Genomic DNA, 19,684 nt, shown 5'->3' on the forward strand with positions numbered 1-19,684 from the left:
GACTAAATATTTAACTGTCATCATTGAAGATATGTGACCTATAAATTTTTAGATTTGTGACCACAAAAATAAATTGTGACCTATAAATTTTTAGATATGTGACCATCGAAATAATCTGTGATCCATAAAAAAAATTATTTTTGACCCCAAAATAATCTGTAACTAATTAATTTAATAATATGTGACTAATAAATAAATTGTGGCCTAAAATTTTGTATCTGTGACTATTAGTTCTATAATTGTGACCTTATTACATTTAATTAATAAAATATTTTTAATTAATAAATAAATACCTGCTTTTTGCACTTTTAAATTTCAGACTTGAAAATTGAATTGGTGTAAACAATACACCTAAATTATGAATTTTTTCCACAAAAAATTTTGTTTATAGTGTGGCCACACGGGCCCATATACGAAAACCCACATTTGGGCTCATGGCCAAGCCTTAATTTATATAAACGAGCCTTGTGACAGTTTGACTCGAGCTTTTTTTTCAAGTCGTGCCACGCATCGCTCGAGCTGATGGGCTCGTTTGCCACCACTAGACACAAATCACCATATATGTATTCTTGAGACTCATGTGAACCTCACTCGAGTCATTTTTTTTACTATGCTAACAAGGATCTTTTAGGTTCTTACTCTTTTTTAATTAAAATTTTGTGACCATTTACAAGTTTATTTTATATATACATTTGACTATATGATTGATGAGTGTAATTCAATCATTAAACTAACACCTGTAAATCGAGTTTTTGGTTTGTTCTTGAGCACTTTTGAACATTTTGATATGCGTATTCATGTTGTTTTGTAGCTTAGACAACTTCTAAGGAAACGCCATATTTTGGAGTTGTGATGAAGCCGTAATGAAGATCATAAAATTCTAGTGTGAAATGAGGAGAACCAAATGAGAAGGACATGACAACGAAGCGTAAAAATTGAATAAAACAAGAAGAGGCAGCTTCATGGATGTCGTGATGTTGAAATTGGGCGCCCAAGGAAAAGAAAGAATCAACAGAAAGTTGGGCGAAGCGACGCCCAATAAACAAACAAAAAAATTATTTCAGCCCAACGAAAAAAAGGGAAAAAGAGGAAAGTGCAAATTTTTTGGCCTAGATCCAATACTACGAAAAAGACCAAGAAAAGAGAGATTTTTCTGGCATTGAAAAAGAAAACTCAAGGCAAAAACAAGAGATCAAGAAATTCAATGAGGAAGATCTACAATCATTGGAAGAAGATTCAAATCATCAACTGAGCTTTTCTATCTAATCTCTTCTTCTTCATGTTTGTTTATATGTAATTAGAATATTATTTCCATATATCATGAACTAAATTCTTAGATCTAGGGTTGGTGTAACCTAATTTTTTGGTATTTATTTGTGTTATTCATGCTTATTGCTTTCAATCACTTGATCAACGGTTGAATGAATTGATGTATTGAATTTCAGCATTCAAGAGAGGGAGATTTGATCTTGATCTACGAATGAAACATCTTAGATTTCGTGGATTACGAGAGAAAGTACGAATTCTTTGAGGCTTAATTCCAATTAAGATCCAAGGGCTTGATAATTTTTATTGATCTAATCTAGAATAGAGATATTGAGATTAGAATATAGAAATAAATTTGGTTCGGCACTCGAGAGAGGGAATGGGATTAGTTTATGGTTCTTGCCTATAAATCGAGAATAATTTAGAGAATTAACCATTAAGATTGAAAGGCATTGTTGATAGGGCGATAACATCATTCCCTAGACCTCCTTGCATTGATTATTTCTATATAGTTCATCTTGAGTTATTTGAATTGCCATTTTTTTTTAACAATATATTAATTTAGCATAAACTTATCAAGTCAAAAATTGGTTTTGTAAATAAAGTAGAAGTTAAAATAATTATAATATTCGATAGGAATCAAACAACAATCCCTGTGGGTTCGACAATTCAAATACATCACTATATTACAAAACTCGACACCGTATACTTGCGGTTAAATCACGTTGCATAAAACGCGTGGCAATGGTTATTTTATTTTTTAGTTGCATTGTTTCTTTCGAAAAATATTAAAATTATTGAAAAATCTTTGCATATATTGAAATAGTATGAGAGTTCAGCCTCACCATTAGAGTTCATATTCCTCATAAGGGTTCGGCCTTTGATGGGGTTTGACCTTTTCAAAGAGATTCAGTAGATATACCACATAAGTAAGGTAATGTGGAGTATAGATCGAGGTTCGCTAATTTCATGGCAACCATGTGGCCATCATTTGGAGGCTCGCCGAAATGGGCATAACAATAGGCCCCCAGATCCGTATATGAATTCAGATAATGTATGGACATTTGGGTCAAAGTGAATTCATGCTGTGTGTTTTGTTTTATAAAGAGGCTGTTATAATGTAACCCAAATTTTAGTGGGTATTAGAGTCTTAGTTGAACTGGTCTTGACGAGATCAAAATTAAGAACTAGGAAGAAAAGTTGTCGCATAGCCACTAGCTAGACACTTGAGTTACACCAATAGATTTTCAGCAGAAAGTTCTCACTCTGTCTATCTTCCACTTGACGCTCAAGCGGTGAGGCTGTCGCCCGCCTAACACTTGAGGACAGGGTTTCTCGAGTTTCATGTATTAACGCACTTGGACTCCTATTTATATTCAACTTATATATATATATATATATATATATATATATACCATTATATGTTACTATATTGAATGAAATTAAAAGAGGGTGGAATATACATGTTACTTGATGCTCAACTAATTTTGTGACATTAGTAATTATCATTCTTCACGTTATTCATTCAAGTCTCTAAGGTTGTCATTCAACTTTTACGTGTATTGATAATTTCCATCCATTTTAAAATTCATTTTAACAAATTGGTAATAACAGTTATGAGAATAATGTTTCCAAGAGAAGTTTTATATTTTAAACATTATATATATATATATATATATATATATATATATATATAAGCCTGGGCTTTTATTATTCCCATAACATTCATGCAGCATCTTAAGAGCTTCAGATCTTAGTTTAGAGTATTGAGATCTTGTTGTAAACAAAATTACTGTTGATTATAATGGATTTCTCCTCCTTTGCTCGTGGTTTTTTCCCGTCTTGGGTTTTCACGTAAGTCTTGGTGTTCTTTATTTTGTTCTTGTTATTCTATTATTGTCGTAATGTTTCAATCAAATTTACAACAAGTAATATCAGAGCTAAAGTTGATTATTCTGCATAGCAACTATGAAGTATGATATTCCGTTATTGGATCAAAACACGAGATCCACTTTATGGAAAGTAAAGATGTGACAGTTCTCGCACAGGTAGATTTGGGGGAAGCTTGCTTAGCTTTGATAAGATGTTTTCAACCTGGACACAGGATGAAAAGCAGTATAGGGATCAAAGCGCCCAATCCCAAATTTATCTACATCTATCCAATCAAATTCTTCAGGATGTTCTCAAGGAGAAAAGTGCTGCTAAGTTATGATTGAAGTTGGAGCAACTATGTGTAACAAAGAGCTTGACTAGCAAGCTATACTTGAAACAGTGCTTGCATTCTCACTGAATGTCCGAAGATATGTCATTGGATGATCATTTAATTATGTTCAAAAAAATCATGGCTGATCATTGGAGGTTAAGTATAATAACGAGGATTTGGCATTGATGCTGTTGTGTTCGTTACTGCTGTTATATTTGACTTTAAAGATACCATTCTCTATAGTCAGGATACTCTTATATTGGAAGAGGTCTATGATGCTTTACTGTCTAAGGAAAAGATGATGAATCTTGATGAATGATTTGAGAGTTAGGTTGAAGGCCTAGTTGTTTGTGGGAGAAAACAGGATAGGAATCTTGGTAGAAATATAAAGGACAGATCGAAATCCAGACATGCAAAAAAGGTGTGCCATTAATGTGAGAAGAAGGGACATATCAAGGCTAATTGTTATTCTCTGAAAAAAGAAATAAAGCTATTGGTGCTATTGAAAGAGGAAAGCAACATGTCAACGGGATGGAGGCTGATTTTTGGAAGATGGGCAAAGTGAATGAGAGTTTCTTGTGATTACTGACATGGATTCCAAACCTTGTGAGGAATTGGTTCTTGACTTGATTTGTAATTTCCATATGTGACCCAACAATGACTGGTTTATAATATATGAAGGAGTTTCAAAAATGCAGTGATTATGGGAGACAACGTGTCTTGCAAAATAGTTGGAGTTGGTACAGTCAGTATCAGAATGTTTGATGGTGTTATTAGGACACTTATAGATGTCGGGCACGTTCTAGAATTGAAGCGAAGGTGGAGTTTTGAATGTGAGTCGAGGGCGCCATTGTTGTCATAAAGAGAAAGAAACTCTACATAGTTGTACATTTTGCAGGATCCCATAGTTACAGGAGATACAGTTGTCTTTACTTTTCCTTTGACTAATGAGAAAGTTATAAAACTTTGGCATATGCGACTTGGTCATATGAATGAAAATGATATGGCAGAGTTAAGTAGGAGAGGGTTTCTTGATGGGCTGAAGACTAGTAAGATGAAGTTTTTTAGCATTGTGTATCTGAAAAATAGAAAATGGTCAGATTTACTACAAGAAGACATAATACAAAGGGAACACATGTATATATTTATTCAGACCTTTAGGGACCGGCAAGGGTACCTTCAAGAGGAGGTTCTTATTATTTGTTAACATTGATTGATGATTTCTCTAGGAAGTTTTGAGTATTCTTTTTGGAACGGAAAAGTGATAAGTTTGAGACATTCAAAGAATGGAAAACAATGATAGAAAGGCAGACTAAAAAGCAAATTAAGCGTCTACGCATATATAATGAGCTAGAGTTTTGTTTAGAATTCAATAGCTTTTACATAGGTAAAGGCATTTTGAGACACTTGACAGTGCTCAGAACTCCTTAACAAAATGTTGTGCAAGAACGGATGAATTGAACTTTGGTGGAAATGTTCATTGTATGCTTTCAAATTTCGGGCTGCCTAAGATTTTCTGGGTTGAAGCTGCTGCCATAGCTTGGTTTCTAATTAATCACTTACCATCAACTGCTATTAAGAAAAAGACACCAGAAGATGTATAGTTTGGAAAACTTTCTTGTTATACTAATTTGAAAGTTTTTCAGTGTCCTGCTTATGCTTATGTAGATAATGAAAATTTGGAGCCTAGGTCTATAAAAGTGTGTCTTTCTTGAGCATAAATCAGGTATGGAAGTGTATAAATGTCCTGAGATAAGAAAGGCGGTGGTTAGTAGAGATGTAGTATTTGATGAACTTGCTATAGAATTTATCTCGTGGGATTTAAGTTAAAATGAAGAACAAAATCATTCAACTCAGGTAGAGTTGGAAATTATTTCAGGGAAACAATCAAAAGTTTTAGAATAGTCTACTCTATAACAGCCCAGTTTAAAATTGCCAGACAGTAATACTTTGTCCACGCCACCAGCAACACCACAATACTTAAATGCTAAAGATAGACCTCACGGGCAGATTAGACATCCACAGAAGTATAGAGGAGCAGACTTGGTAGCATATGCTTTGAATGTGGCTAAAAATTTAGATTCCACTGAGGAATTTGCTGTATAATTAGAGGTAGTCAGTTGTAGTGATTCTAGCATATAATTGATTGTTAAGCAGTGGGAGATGGAATCATTGAATAAAAATTGTACTTGGGACTTGGTCAAATTAACTAAGGATAAAAGGGTTGTTCAAAGCAAATGGGTGTTCAAAAAGAAAAAAGGAACTTCGTGAATTGAAGATACTAAGTATATGACCAGATTGGTAGCAAAATGCTACAGTTAGATTTTAGGTGTTGATTTCACAGATGTGTTATCATCGATTGTAAAGCACAATTTAATTTGGACTTTACTTGGATAGTGATAAAGAATGACTTGGAACTTGAAGGATGTAAAGACAACATTTTTGCATGAAGAACTTGAGGAGAACATTTATATGCAACAACCAGAGGGTATTATAGTTTCTGGGAAGGAAGACTAGGTGTCCTTTTCGAAGTTCTTATATAAAGCAATCTATGAGGCAATGGTATTAAAGGTTCGATCATTCATCACTGCTCATAGTTTCAGCAAAAGTAAATTATGACAGTTGGGTGTACTTCAGAAAGGAAGATGATTGATCGATCACATACTTGCTGTATATGTTATGATATGCTCATTGCAGTCAAGGATAAAGCAGATGCTAGAAATGTGAAATCTGAACTTATTAAGGAGTTTGAGATGAAGGATATAGATGCAGTAAGGAAAATTCTTGGTATGGAAATCTTGAAGGATAGAAATGCTGACAGATTGTATTTAATTTAGAAAAGATACATTGAAATTGTGCTTCAAAGGTCCAATATGCTGAATGCCAAGGCTATCAATACTTCCTTGGCTGTCCACTTCAAATTATCATCTAGGTCCTCATTCAGATGAAGAAATTGATTATATGTCTTAGGTTCCTAATTCTAGTGCAGTCAATTCACTAATGTATATTATGGTTTGGACAATACCAGATTTGGCAGATGCATTAACTGTAGTTTGTAGGTATATGGCAAATCCTGGCAAGGAACATTGGAAAGCAGTGCAATGGATATTTAGATATTTGAAGTGCTCAACTACTACTTTCTTGCATTTTGGTATAAAGTTAGAAAGCTACTTTCGCAAAAACAACAACTTTGTCTACAACTCAGGCAGAATACATGGTCATTACAAAGGCATGTAAGGAGGTTATGTGAATAAGGGATTTGATTGGTGAAATCAGTTAAGACTTACAGATTTCTATGATATATTGTGATAGTCAGAGGGCATTTTTTCTTACTAAAGAATCAATAATCGATGAGAGAACTAAGTACATTGATGTAAGGTATCACTTTGTGCGTGAAGTTGCTCATGTTGATATTGTAATGAAAAAGGTTGATATAATACATGTACCTGAATTTCTGGGTCTAATTATTAGAATTGAAAATTTAGGGGCTCATTTGAAGGTTAATCCACCTTCTAGGACCTTGTAGCAAACTTACTATAACTGTTAATTTCCACATGTTTTTGTTTTAAAGAAAGGTTGAATTCTTGTCAAACACATATAGAAAATTTTTGATATATGCTTGATAGAACAAACATAAGGTAATGTGTAGTGTAAATGCATGATTGTAGAAATGAGAGAGAGATTCTTGCACATTTTACAAATTTCAAGAAACAATTTTCACCATCATGAATTTTTCCTTAATGATACATGCCTAATCTTGTCCTATTTAAACCCCTCATTCACATTCACGTGCTATCACTTTGTATTATATTTTTCAGTCTAAATAATGTACACATACATGCATTCATAAGCCGAGGTGAAAATTATTGAGAGATCAAATATTTATTGCTCTTTATTTCAAATTTCATTGTAAGTACACTGTCTATATTGGATTATTATTATGTTATGAATTTCAAGAAAATTATTATGGTTCCCATATGGCATGATATGATTATGATTATGTTAAGGGGACTGAAGTTTAGTAGTACTACACATCTATGCTCGGTAAAATTCTTGTTCTCCATTATGTTGATTATGATTATTATGCTCATTTAAGTTATGCATAATAATAATTCATGGCGTACTTATTGAGATTTTATAAATCTCACTCTATGATAATTCTCCCTTGAGGTAATTGATGGTTTGAGGCAGTCAACGTGGAGATGGCAATGGGTCAGGATCAATAAATTATTTTGTGTTTAAAACACAACTTTGAATTTCCAATTTAGTTGTTATATTGGAATTATTTTCTTTATTTATTTTTTGCAGCTACATGGTAAAACCAAAATTTATTTACTTATCGAAGAAAAATACAATTATTTCGTGTTCTTATTTTAGGTCTTACGAAAGAATTGAGAGGATTCGGGCCATCACAATTGGTATCAGAGCTAAAAGTTTTTAAATCGGTTCTATAGACATAGCATATATTTTCAAAATCTTGAGCTTTACAAAATTTTTTGTTTAAAGAAAAAGTTTTTTTTACTGTTCATATGAATAGTAACACACAGTCACTGATCATCGTGAATAGTGACACAATAAAAAAAAATTTACAAAAAAAAAATTCCATTAATGGGTTGTCCCATTTTGTGCAGAATATGTGTATTTGAATTTTAATTTGATATGGTATTGGTTTTTTTCAAAGTGCATTTTAGAATAGGTTTATTTAGTTAGGCGCTATTATCTAAATAGCATAATACTATCTATAAGTTTTAATCCAAGAATCGATCAGGGCCCAATAATTAAGATGGTTTTTTTTTTTAAGTCAGTTGATATTTAAAATGAAAATTTAAGTTGTTCTAAGTCACTAGCCACTATGCCATCCTCCATGTCTCAACTTCCTTGAACCAGGTATGTATGCACTTTAAGTATTCATGCCATCTCACGTATGAAAGCATGCTAATTTCATAAAAATAGCAATCGTGAATATCATGACAAAATGAGAACAGAATTGCAATTTTATTTAGGCTTATTATGCATAAAAGTCAATAATAATATAAAAGTTTGTATGTTATAGGTGTTTGCTATTATATTATTGATAGAAGACCTCAATCATAGATTTTACACTAATGTAGAAACCATGAGATATATAGATGTAGCTATGTGATTTTAAATGTATGTTAAGTTTAGTGGGAATGACTCAACTAGAGATTAAGTTTGCAATAATATACAATCATGCATTACATGAATAAGATTAATAATGAATCCGCGCACGATAACTCATCCCTTTATCGTTGCCAATGTAAAAACAAGGGAAAATTTGTGGATGTTTATTAGTACGTTCTCTTAAAAGTTTCAACTTCTGGTACAATAATTGATTCTTTTATCATTACCTTCGTGTAAAAAAAAGGATAATATTAATAATAGTAGTAGTAAAAAAAATTGAAAAGTTCTTTTGGAAAGAAAAGTAATTACGTTCCTTTCTTTCTAATAGATGGTAAGTGGACAAGGTCAAACCAGTCAAACTGAAAAGCGCAGTCATTTTATTTGATTGCATAGGAATTACAAGAAAAACTCGAACCACGGTTTGATAAAACACTTAGATGCCATGGAAAAGATTTACCGAGGGGCAAGGGCAAATAAATATCAATTACATAGGGATGAGATCGTGTATCAACTTGACCGAACACTTACTCCTTATAGGAGGCAGTTTATCAAGGGAATCAAAGAGACCTTCAACTACCAGACCCCTCATATTCTACTACTCCGATACATGAGGGAAAGGTAGAGGGTGCATCGTAAAGACGTTAGGGGTACCAGTAAGATGCCAGGCTATGAACCCAATTTGGGCAACGTCATAACAATACTCGAAGTTGACTATGAGGAATATTATGTTGAAGAAGACCCAAGTGAAGAATACAACCCCGCATCATATTCTGCTATTGATCCGAAACCAAATCTTGAGGAAAAAAAATGAAGGCAAATCAAAGAAAGGGTATTAGGAAGAACTATTAGACGATGCCTAGTTTACTATATGTTTAAATTTATGAATTTCAGCTTGTTTAGACATTTAGTATGCTTGATGGTTCGTAATTTATGTAAACTTATGAGTGTTTATAAATAAAGCATGTTATTTCTTTATGTTTCATTCCTCAATTTGACTTAATCCTAAGTAGTTACTATCATTTAATTAAGGTTATGGCACCCCGAAGTAGAAGGACTAACAATAGCAATAATCAAAACTAAGAGTCCACACAACCGTTCAGCCTCAGCCTAAACCTAATACAATTGACCCACAATTTGCCCAGCTATTTCTTGCTATGATGCAAACTTTTGCACAAGCTACGATGCTACCACCACCTCTTCAACAACCAACACCACCATCTTATTGTCACCTCTACCAGAACAACAACATGAAGCTACCCTCAACACTAAGACCACTGCTGCTATGTTCGAGCAGTTTAAGAAATAGTATCCTTCAATCTTTCAGGGTAGTACGGACCCCTTGAAAGTAAAGGATTGTTTGGTGGGTATGGAGAGGATTTTTGAACTCATTGACTGCCCAAAACATAGAAAGATGATATGTATAACCTTTATGCTACGTAAAGGTGCTAGGCATTGGTGGGGCACCACTGCCAGATTAAAGGGCTCTTCGTCATGTTTGGATACGGGAGGAATTCAAGGAGGCCTTTCTAAAAAAGTACTTTTCTATGAGTATTCAAAATTGGAAGGAGGCTGAGTTCCTCACTTTGACTTAGGGCTCAATGACTTTGATGGAGTACGAGTAGAAGTTTAAAGAGTTGGCTCATTATGCTCCTGAGTTTATAGTTATAGAGGACAAGAAGACGAGACATTTTGAGCAGGGTTTGAGGGATGATTTGAAATGGACTGTCATAGTACTTTAGCTTGAAAACTATCATGATATGTTGGCAAGTGCACAATTGGCTGATTTCGAGAACCGCATTAGTAGGGAGGAAAAACAGCATACTAGACAATCAGAAAAGCAAAAATGGGCGGACAATAAGAGCAAAGGAAAACAAGATTATGCTNATATATCTAGCATATAGGTACCATGGCCCAGAAATGGAAAGCACTGTCGGGAAGCTAGATGATTTACATGTTAATTTGATTTCTTTATTTAATTTAGTGGAGTAGTACAAACTACAATTTGATTTGATACTTGGACACTGTTTTACTTAAATTGAAGTTGGGTTAGTTTAAAAACTAACTATAGATAGTAATCTCTGCAGAACAATGCTTGAACTTTATAAATCTATTTTTATTGCTTGTCACGATTTATACACTTGCAAAAATAACGAATTTATGTATTACAAGTACGTTACACATGTCTCATGATATAAACTTTTGTATACAAGTTATGTTTCTACAGAAACATTAACATATTTTTTAGATTTGCACTTATATAAAGTTAATTTTCGAGACTAAGAAATATTTTTCTGAGATATTGATTTGTATCGAACTTTTATTCCTTTGAAAATATCAAAATAATATTTTTCTTGAATACCTATGTAGTTGAGTTGTGTTTCTTCATGCATATATGAGCAAATTTTCTCATATTAAATCGTGCTTATTCAGGAACACAACAAGATTTGTTCTCTTCAAGAGCATAATTACAATATCCTTTTAGAATATTGATATTACAAATTCATTTCACTTTTTGAGCAATATAATATTTTAAAAATCAAATTTTGTATCATAAGCCAAATTTGCCAGATCGTTCAGCCACAGTTTCACAGCTACGTCTTCTGTTTGCCTTTTTTCAGCATCAGTAAGCACGGCTTGGATCATCGACAAAGTTGTACGCCATTCTTTCAGCTGAGCATCGATTCCTACACGACGCAGAAATTTCAGCAGCTCACCAGAGGCCAGGTTCTCAACCAAGCCATCGATAATTGCACCAACAAAAGCTTCGACGATAGCCATTGTTATCTTTTGTGTAAGACAGGAAGCAAGAGATAAGAGAGATGAATGCAAGTGAGACTGACTAGTAGATATTAAAGTCGTCTACTGTGGTTGGGTTCAATAATACAACATGGCGAGGTCAATTAATTAACACGGAAAAATGTCAAAAGTGGAACTGATACTGGTGCTTGGGTACAATTATACAACATGGTGGGGTCAATTAACAAGGAGAAATGTCTTTTTTTGGAATAATCTTATAGAAACATTTATTCAAATTATGCAGCTGGAGTCTCACATTTTTTAATAATCTTTTTTGGTCTTATCTCATCTCGAATTTTGTAATTTATAGTACTTTCTTTGTCATTCGATAATTTATGTTCACTTCCCTATAGCATAGTTATTGTTGGGAATAAAATAACACGTATTATTAAATAAATCTCTCCCCTTTAAACTCAAGCTAGCAACCCCCGATGTATAGAATATTGATAGCATACCCTTTAAAGCTCTTTCTTATGCTTAAAATTCTCAAAAATCTCTATACTTAAAGTGGATAAATGGAGAAATGAACCGGACTATCTAAATTAATTCGTTTCTGCAAATAAGCTCCAATTGCTTACAGTGGATCAATGGAGAAATGAAATTTTTAGAATCCGTTATTTTCCTTTTCTCTTTTAATTAAGTTGATAACTGGTTGTGTTCGTTTATTTTTAGTTATATGGGCTTCTTAGTTTAGCAGGGTGATTTTCTTACTGGGATTCAATTTGACATCACTATCTCCTTTTCCAAATTCACACGATTATTTATCTGAGATTACTATTTTCCCTCTTTCGGAGTCAAAAGCTGCAGAGCTCTGTTGAAACTTAACCTTATGCCAATGCAATAAACGTGTTAATAGAATTCAAAATTGTAGCTTCACACCCTGAAAGATCCAATGTCCAGTAGCCAGAAGAGTGGAAGAAGTCGGATTTCACAAGAAAAGCTTTAACTGGCAGCAAGTGAAGCCTCCTACTCATAGAAAGTAAGGTGACAAAAGACTGTACCAAAGTCCATCCAAGATATACATTTCTTAATCATCAGAGTTTCTTCCGAAGTTCCTATAACAATCCAATCAAAGCAAAGATATCTGGGGACCAAATAGCATCCTATAAAGAGATGTAACACACTTGACTGGAAATAACAAAGAACAGCATGGAGACGAGAGCTTAATGTCCACAATCGATCAACTGTGTTACAATCTCTATTAAATGTGAAATCATTTGTAATACGGAGTCAAAAACGTGCTTCAAAATTGCCAAGAAACTCCGTACGCAATAGCTACTAAACTCAGAAAGTAAATTTACAAGGGACTCATGGATGCATAAAAGTGGCAGCTAGTACCAATAATCCCTTGAATCTTACAGAATCGACGTTCCATTCCTCTGTAAATAGCATCCACTTACATTGAAGCAACTCACATATCAGATACAGACCACAAATATGCTTCCCTCTCTGTAGCTTTTTGATCATTCATCCTTTTGAACAGTCCCTTCTCAGTACCTATAAGATGCAGGAAAAAACCCATGATATACATAGAGAAACAAATGAAATATTTTGAAGGTCTGTCAATATTATAAATCTAATTTTCACTTAAGCATGCATAATGTTATAGCACATCTATGCATTTTGATAGTGAAAAAAGTTGCTTTTTTCATGATTTTTGGATAGATTACATTTTTCTTCCTTTAAATTGAGAAAAGTCGCTCAAAAAGTACTGACGTTGCAATAAAAATAAGTAGCTTATTTTCATTTTATCAATATAAAAATTTATTAATTTTAAAACGTGTTTATTTACTTATAAGAAAGCAGGTGCTGGGCCTAAAAACAGTAAAGCCAGGATACAGAAACCATCAGTGCGTAGAAAGGGACAAATTTTGCTTCAGATTGGAATTACAGCCAAAAATTAACACTTTGCATTCAATAAAAGATGGAAAGTGAGTTTACCGTTACTGCGGTCAACACCATCCCAGTGTCTCCCGGGTTTAATCCCATAACGGTTTGGAGCAGCATCCAGTCCTCTTCTTATCCAGCTGTGACTTGGGATTTCCTGGGGAATTATGAACCCTGATTCTTTCATCTTTGCACCCTCACCTAGATCTGGAAGAACTGGCTCCAAATGCTTTTTCTGAAACATCATACGTAAAATGTAATATGTACAGGAGATCAGAGGATAATAAGTGTATAGAATAAAATAGAGAACTAATCAATCTCAGATGAACAAATATAAGTAACCTACTTTGACCAAGTGCGCCATAGGATCGCCCCACCTGACTCTTTCCTTCAACAATTTATCAAGTTCAGGATCATCCCTAAAAATTCAAGGTTGGCACAAGGTCAGAGGGCAAATGCAAAACACTTGACGAGAAACTAGGCACCTCAAACTAATTTGGAGTAAGAAAGAGGACAATAATCATGTAATCATCTACATAAACTGATAGCTCTAAACAAATTATTGATGCATACGCAAAGTACGACTAACATTAACAAGAGTTTCCCAATCTTAGTTCATCCATTTCGTTTGTGCATGTATCTCAAAATACAGCCAGAAACTTCAGGCATGTTCAAACGAAATAACATGCTAACTGTACATTCAGTACTTTATCAAATTATTTTACACGTCCTCTTAACATCAACACAGCCTAACAAATGAAACAATTAACACCATCGTATTTTTACCATTACCTGCTCCTTGCAAATGGTTTATCCTTCTCAACTTCCAATTCTTGCATTCTAGCCTCGGCTTCCCGCTTTTGAGCTAATCCTTTACCCCATTCCAGCTTTATTTCCTGAATGAAAAATACAGTTAATCCACAAAAGACAAGTAATATATCGTGTCATTCCCTGCCGATGAAAACACTCCGTGGCTTTCATAGCGGGTAAAATCTATAAACTGAATCAAATCAAACCATGGATGCTATGTACAGGTCATTGCAAAGATTATATATGATGAGATAATAACAACTATTTCACAACCACTCAAGGCAATCTTATATTCAATTGTTTCTCAGTGTTGGGAAAACAAAAAGGTGGATGAAGCTACCAGACAAAGATCAAGACCAAGCCCACCTAGAACATGTGTTGACATGGATGTCAATGGCCCCAGATTGGACAGATTAGGGATTAGAAATGATCAATTTGGAATCTGGCAGACACTCATAAACTAAAAGGTGCCAGATTATTGCTCAATGTACCAACATCTTGGTCATGAAGCTAAGCAGCCTTTGGAGTAAAGAATGAGAAAAGGAACGAGGGAAGGATGAACTGAAGGATAAGAAATAATCGATCGTGCTAAGAAAACAATAGGAGGAAGAGTCATTATGCGAAAAAAATGGTTCTGAACAAGGGAAAACCATAATTGATGACCCAATTACTTGGAAGAAGGGGATACAGAGGAGAGTGCACCGGAATGCCCAAAAGGTTTTGATGAATTGCTTCAGCAAGAGGAAAAACTTCTAGATGCCACTAATCTCCTGATTCAAGAAAACATGGAAGAGCCTCCATGGAATCAAACATGCCGAACACTGATTTTTGTTTTTATTCCCCGAAAGGAGCAAGAACAAAATGCTAATCAGCTGTTGGTGCTCGATGAGGAATAGGATTCTATTAACAAAGTACAATGCAGAAAATATTCAGGAGGGGATGTAGAAGGCATAAAGCAAAGAACATCTGTGGAGGGTTTTACAACTGTGGTTAACTCAAAAAAAATAAAAAATAAAAGGTGGGGGCCGGGGAGGGGGGGGGGTACAAAGTAAGTTCTAGGATTACTGGGAAGATAGTATTAAAGAAACGTATCTCTAGTCTATTTCAATACATGTAACAAAGTTCAACTTTATGATATAGATGGAACTCGAGGTATTCACAAAGATCCTTCTAGGAGTCTTAAAGGCCTTGTCCAAATCCGCTGCATTGCTTTACTGATTTCATTAAAGACTTAAGTTGCTAACTTGAAGATAGATTCTTACAAGTTCTTTCTTTCTTTCTTTCTTCTTCTTCTTCTCTTTTTTTTTTTTTTTTTTTTTTTTTTTTTTTTTAATAATAAAGAATCAGATATTTTATTAATTACGAATAATATATAGGAAGTGTATTATCAATTTATACAAGAAAATAGCAACATAAAATTGGACAGTCCGTCTTTATGAGTAGTAGCAGCAATGTTAAACCAAGTATACAATGTCAAAAAAAAATAATTATTTAATTTGCTCTATTGTCCTTGTATGATCATCAAAACAGCGGTTATTTCTCTTCTACCACATACCAGATGATGCACCTTGAAATAAGGTCCCAAACAAGCTTGCTATCTTTATTACAAAATTTTCTCCTCTATGCTTTCAATACATCCTCCATATCCTGCGAAAAAACTCAATCCATGTGTTGAGAAGCCAGTATATCGTTCCACATGGAACGAGCACCGTCACAATGAAGGAACAAGTGGTCAATCTTCTGGCCATTCCTCCTATGCATATAACACTACTCCGTAACATAAAACCCCTTATTCGGAGGTTATCCACCGTTAACACATATCCCTTCATAATCGTCCATGGTAAAAATGCCACCTGAGGGAGAAGTTTATATTGCTATACCATCTTCCAGGGGAATAAGCTCTTCACAAGTCCCAATAAGGATCTAAAATAAGTACTACCTGCTACAATCACTCTCTCCGCCCTAATGTGCACCTCATACAAAGAGATTAGAAGCATTGCATACTCATCCCAACTCCCAGTCATGCAAACCCTCCCAAAAGCAATGTTTCAGCTAAGATTCTCAACATGTATATGTAAGACTTTATTCACCGTAGCAGATGGCATCAAAGCAATACGATAGAAAGAAGGAAACCCCACTCTTAACGGCCAATTTCTATACCAACAATCTTCCCAAAAACTGATAGTATTGCTATTCCCCATCACAAACGTCAATCTATCCCCAAAGTCACTCTACCCTCATCGGATATACCTGTAGAAACTCACCCCATAAGAACCATTAAACTCGACTGATCACCATCCACCTTCTATAACACCATATTTTGCCTCTATAATTTCTCTCCAAAAATTATCCCTCTCCATACCGAATCACCACAATCACTTACCCAGCAAGACCTTATTAAACAATACCAGACTCCTCAATCCGAGCCCCCCGTCCTTATGGGAAAACAAATTGCACCTCAATTAACTAAGCGAAGTTTCCTCCTCTACCCCTCCCCATAAAAACTCCATTTGAATAATTCCTAATCTTTTTGCCATTGAGATAGAAATAGGAAACAATGACAAGAAATAAGTAGGGAGATTCAATAGGATGGACTTAATGAAGGTAAGACAGCCTCCTTTAAGAGGTACATACGTTTTGAACTCGCTAGCCTCCTCTCCACCTTTTCCACATTACTGCTCCAAATAAGTATACTTTTAAAGTGTTCTTCTAAGGGGAGACCAAGATAAGACATAGGCAACTACGCAACCCTACAACCCAATATGGCGGCCAACTCCTCCATATTATTGACATCTTCCACTGTAATAGCCTCGGCTTTCCCCAATTTTATATTCAATCCAGATATAGCTTCAAAGTATAGAAGCAGACGACGCAAGTTCCTGAATTGCTCCGCATCTGCATCACAAAGGATAAATGTGTCGTTTGCAAATAGCAAATGGAATACCTGCAATTGGTCAATCATAAAGCCCCTTAACAGCCTACCCCACAGCCTTCTCAAGCATCCTACTGATAGCCTCCATAACAATAACAAATAGCAATGGAAACAAAGGATCCCCTTGCCTCAAACCTCTACTACTCCGGAAATACCACTCAGGAGTGCCGTTCACCAAAACTGAAAAGGAAACCGTAAAGATACTAAACTGAATCCATCTGTAGCACTCTTCCATGAAGCCACATCGCCTGAGCATATACAAGAGGAATCCCCAGATCACGTGGTCATATAAAAGAGGATTAGTTGAAGAGCAAGTCGTTGGAAAAAGTCAGTTGGGAAGTAGCCATAAATAAAGGTAAAAAGGATGGTAGAAGGAGGAAAAAATTGATAATAGAGAGAAGATAGCAGAGAGAATTCCTATCAAAGTTTTCTTCTTTAAAGTAATTTGCTTCTTCAATTCAATAGAAGTTCCTTTATTATTCCTCTATTTTTCTAGAGAAACTTTATAATACTGGTTAATGTAGACTCATAAAATTTCCAGCGTTCAACAATCAAATCCTATGTTTGTAAGGACAAATCTTATCATTGCCCCTTAGTCTTGGAACATGGTTTTACTATTAAATCTTTAAAGATTCTAACGCATGAGCATATTCATTTGACAATAAACCATTGAAGAACAAGAAGAGAAAAGGAATCCAAAAAGAGAAGCGAGCAAAGAACAAAATCAAATTTGTCATATATTCAAAAGGGGGGGAGGTATCTATTACATTGAATAAACCTTCTACAAAGCATAAAACACGGCTAAACATGAAGGTCAAGCTTCAAGCTTTACGAACCTACCCACAAAGGTGTTACTTATTTTTATTATTATTTTAAATACTTAATCATTTTAAAAATCATTTAATAATTAAAATAATACATACCAAACAACTAAAATTATAAAATACTAAATTTAAAAATTCCTACAATTAATCAATTATATAATTTTCAAGTTTTCGAAATGTGAAAGCTCGATTATTTTTAATAGTTTCAACTTTTAATTAAACAAATCATACTTTACAGATTTATAGGAACTTTATATATACTTTTGAAGTTTTCCACAAAATGATAAATTTCAAAAACATAATTACATAGTATAGATAGCATCATAACTTAAATTTTATCTAAATCTTTATGGGACAATCATTTTTGTCTTTTGTACAGACCTATCAAAAAAAATTGTCTTTTGTACAGATAAACTCATTTAAAATTTTAAAACTAAAGTCAAATAAAAGTCTTTAAAAAATTATTAAAAAAAAGTTAATAAACTAAAGTTAAATAAAAAAATTTTTTTAATGAAAAAAATAAAAATAAATTAATAAAGCCCCCCAAGCTAGGTGCATAAAGCAGCCAACTTAACAAATTACAGCTTAATTCACGTTTATTGTTAAAGCAAAACATTTTGACGGCACCTCACGCCTAGGCACGCATTTTAGACCTTGTTATATATTGAGCAATTGATCTAAAATCAAAAGAACTATTAATCTAGAACTTCATCAAAATATCAGATTAAATTTAATCTATCTAAACAACCTTAATATGAATTAATTCTTATTTAAAATCCTTATCTGAACTATTTCTCTCTATCTGCATCAAATCCTTGCGAAGTTCTTCCTGTTTCAAATTCATATCCCAAAAATCACAAGTTTCTTTACAGTATCTGACACACTCCCCTGATTACTTATACAAAAGTTATATTTGGATTTCTTTTACATAAAAGCTGAAAAGATTAAAAAAGATTAAGGTGTAATAAACTGGTTTTTGGAAAGATTTCACTAATATAAAGAACGGAGAAAGAGAGGCACTAGAAAAAGAGCAACAGTACAATAAATCTAAAGAAGTAGCAAGAACTGACGTTTAAAAGGCATAAGCCCATTTAAATCATACCCAGCAGTAGAGCAAGGCATTTGGAGACAAAGGTCAGGAGTAAGACGGATCATAAATGGAGACAGAAACTCTATATTTTTCTATGCCTAGTCAAAAGGAAGAGGACCAAAACCAAAATATCCCATATACTACTGGATAATGGCACCTACTGTCAAGATGAAGACAGGCTATAAATCTAAGCAGCTACATACTTGAACAATCACTGAGATACGAACAGGTTTCAGCAAACACAAACATTATTTGACATATACCTCAGGTCAATCAGCCAAATGAAAACCATAACCTCGGTAGTCTGTCTGATGAAGATGAAATCAAATAAGCAGTTTTCTCATTAAATAAAGACAGTTCAGCATGCCATGATGAATTTTTGGCCTTTTTGTACCAAACTTGCAGGAATACAGGTTTACCAGACCCAGTAAAAGCAGTTAAAGATTTGTTTAAAGAAAACTTCTCCCACGAGGTGTCAATGCCACTTCAATAGTATCGATCCTAAGAAAAAAGTGGCTAAAACAGTGGAGAGGCTTTGGGCCTATTAGCCTTTGCATTATACTCAACAAAATTATAAGAAAAAACTCTTTCTTTGAGATTGAATAAAGTATTGCCATAATCATCTCCCTCAATCAAAGTATATTCTTTCCTGGGAAGAACGACATTGTGTGGATGATTTTTTGCAGGCACGAGAAATGATTCATCAGAAGGATAGGAATGTGTGTGTGGGAGAA

General features: G+C 34.1%; 1 protein-coding gene across 2 annotated transcripts in view; it reads right to left on the bottom strand.

Annotated features, from left to right (window-relative positions):
• Positions 1-12,536: 12,536 nt before the first annotated feature.
• The window catches only part of LOC111385759 (BUD13 homolog), a 13,328-nt gene continuing 6,180 nt past the window's right edge, over positions 12,537-19,684 (bottom strand). For both annotated transcript variants that reach the window (XM_023010174.1, XM_023010175.1), the window contains exons 7-10: positions 14,087-14,190; positions 13,641-13,713; positions 13,349-13,529; positions 12,537-12,904 (exon numbers count right to left, since the gene is read on the bottom strand). In XM_023010174.1, the coding sequence (XP_022865942.1) occupies positions 12,819-12,904; positions 13,349-13,529; positions 13,641-13,713; positions 14,087-14,190 (444 nt within the window). In that variant the 3' untranslated portion in view covers positions 12,537-12,818. The remainder of the gene's footprint in view (positions 12,905-13,348; positions 13,530-13,640; positions 13,714-14,086; positions 14,191-19,684) is intronic.

Source organism: Olea europaea, unplaced genomic scaffold (assembly GCF_002742605.1).
Source record: "Olea europaea var. sylvestris unplaced genomic scaffold, O_europaea_v1 scaffold327, whole genome shotgun sequence".
In the NCBI taxonomy this organism is placed as follows: Eukaryota; Viridiplantae; Streptophyta; class Magnoliopsida; order Lamiales; family Oleaceae; genus Olea; species Olea europaea.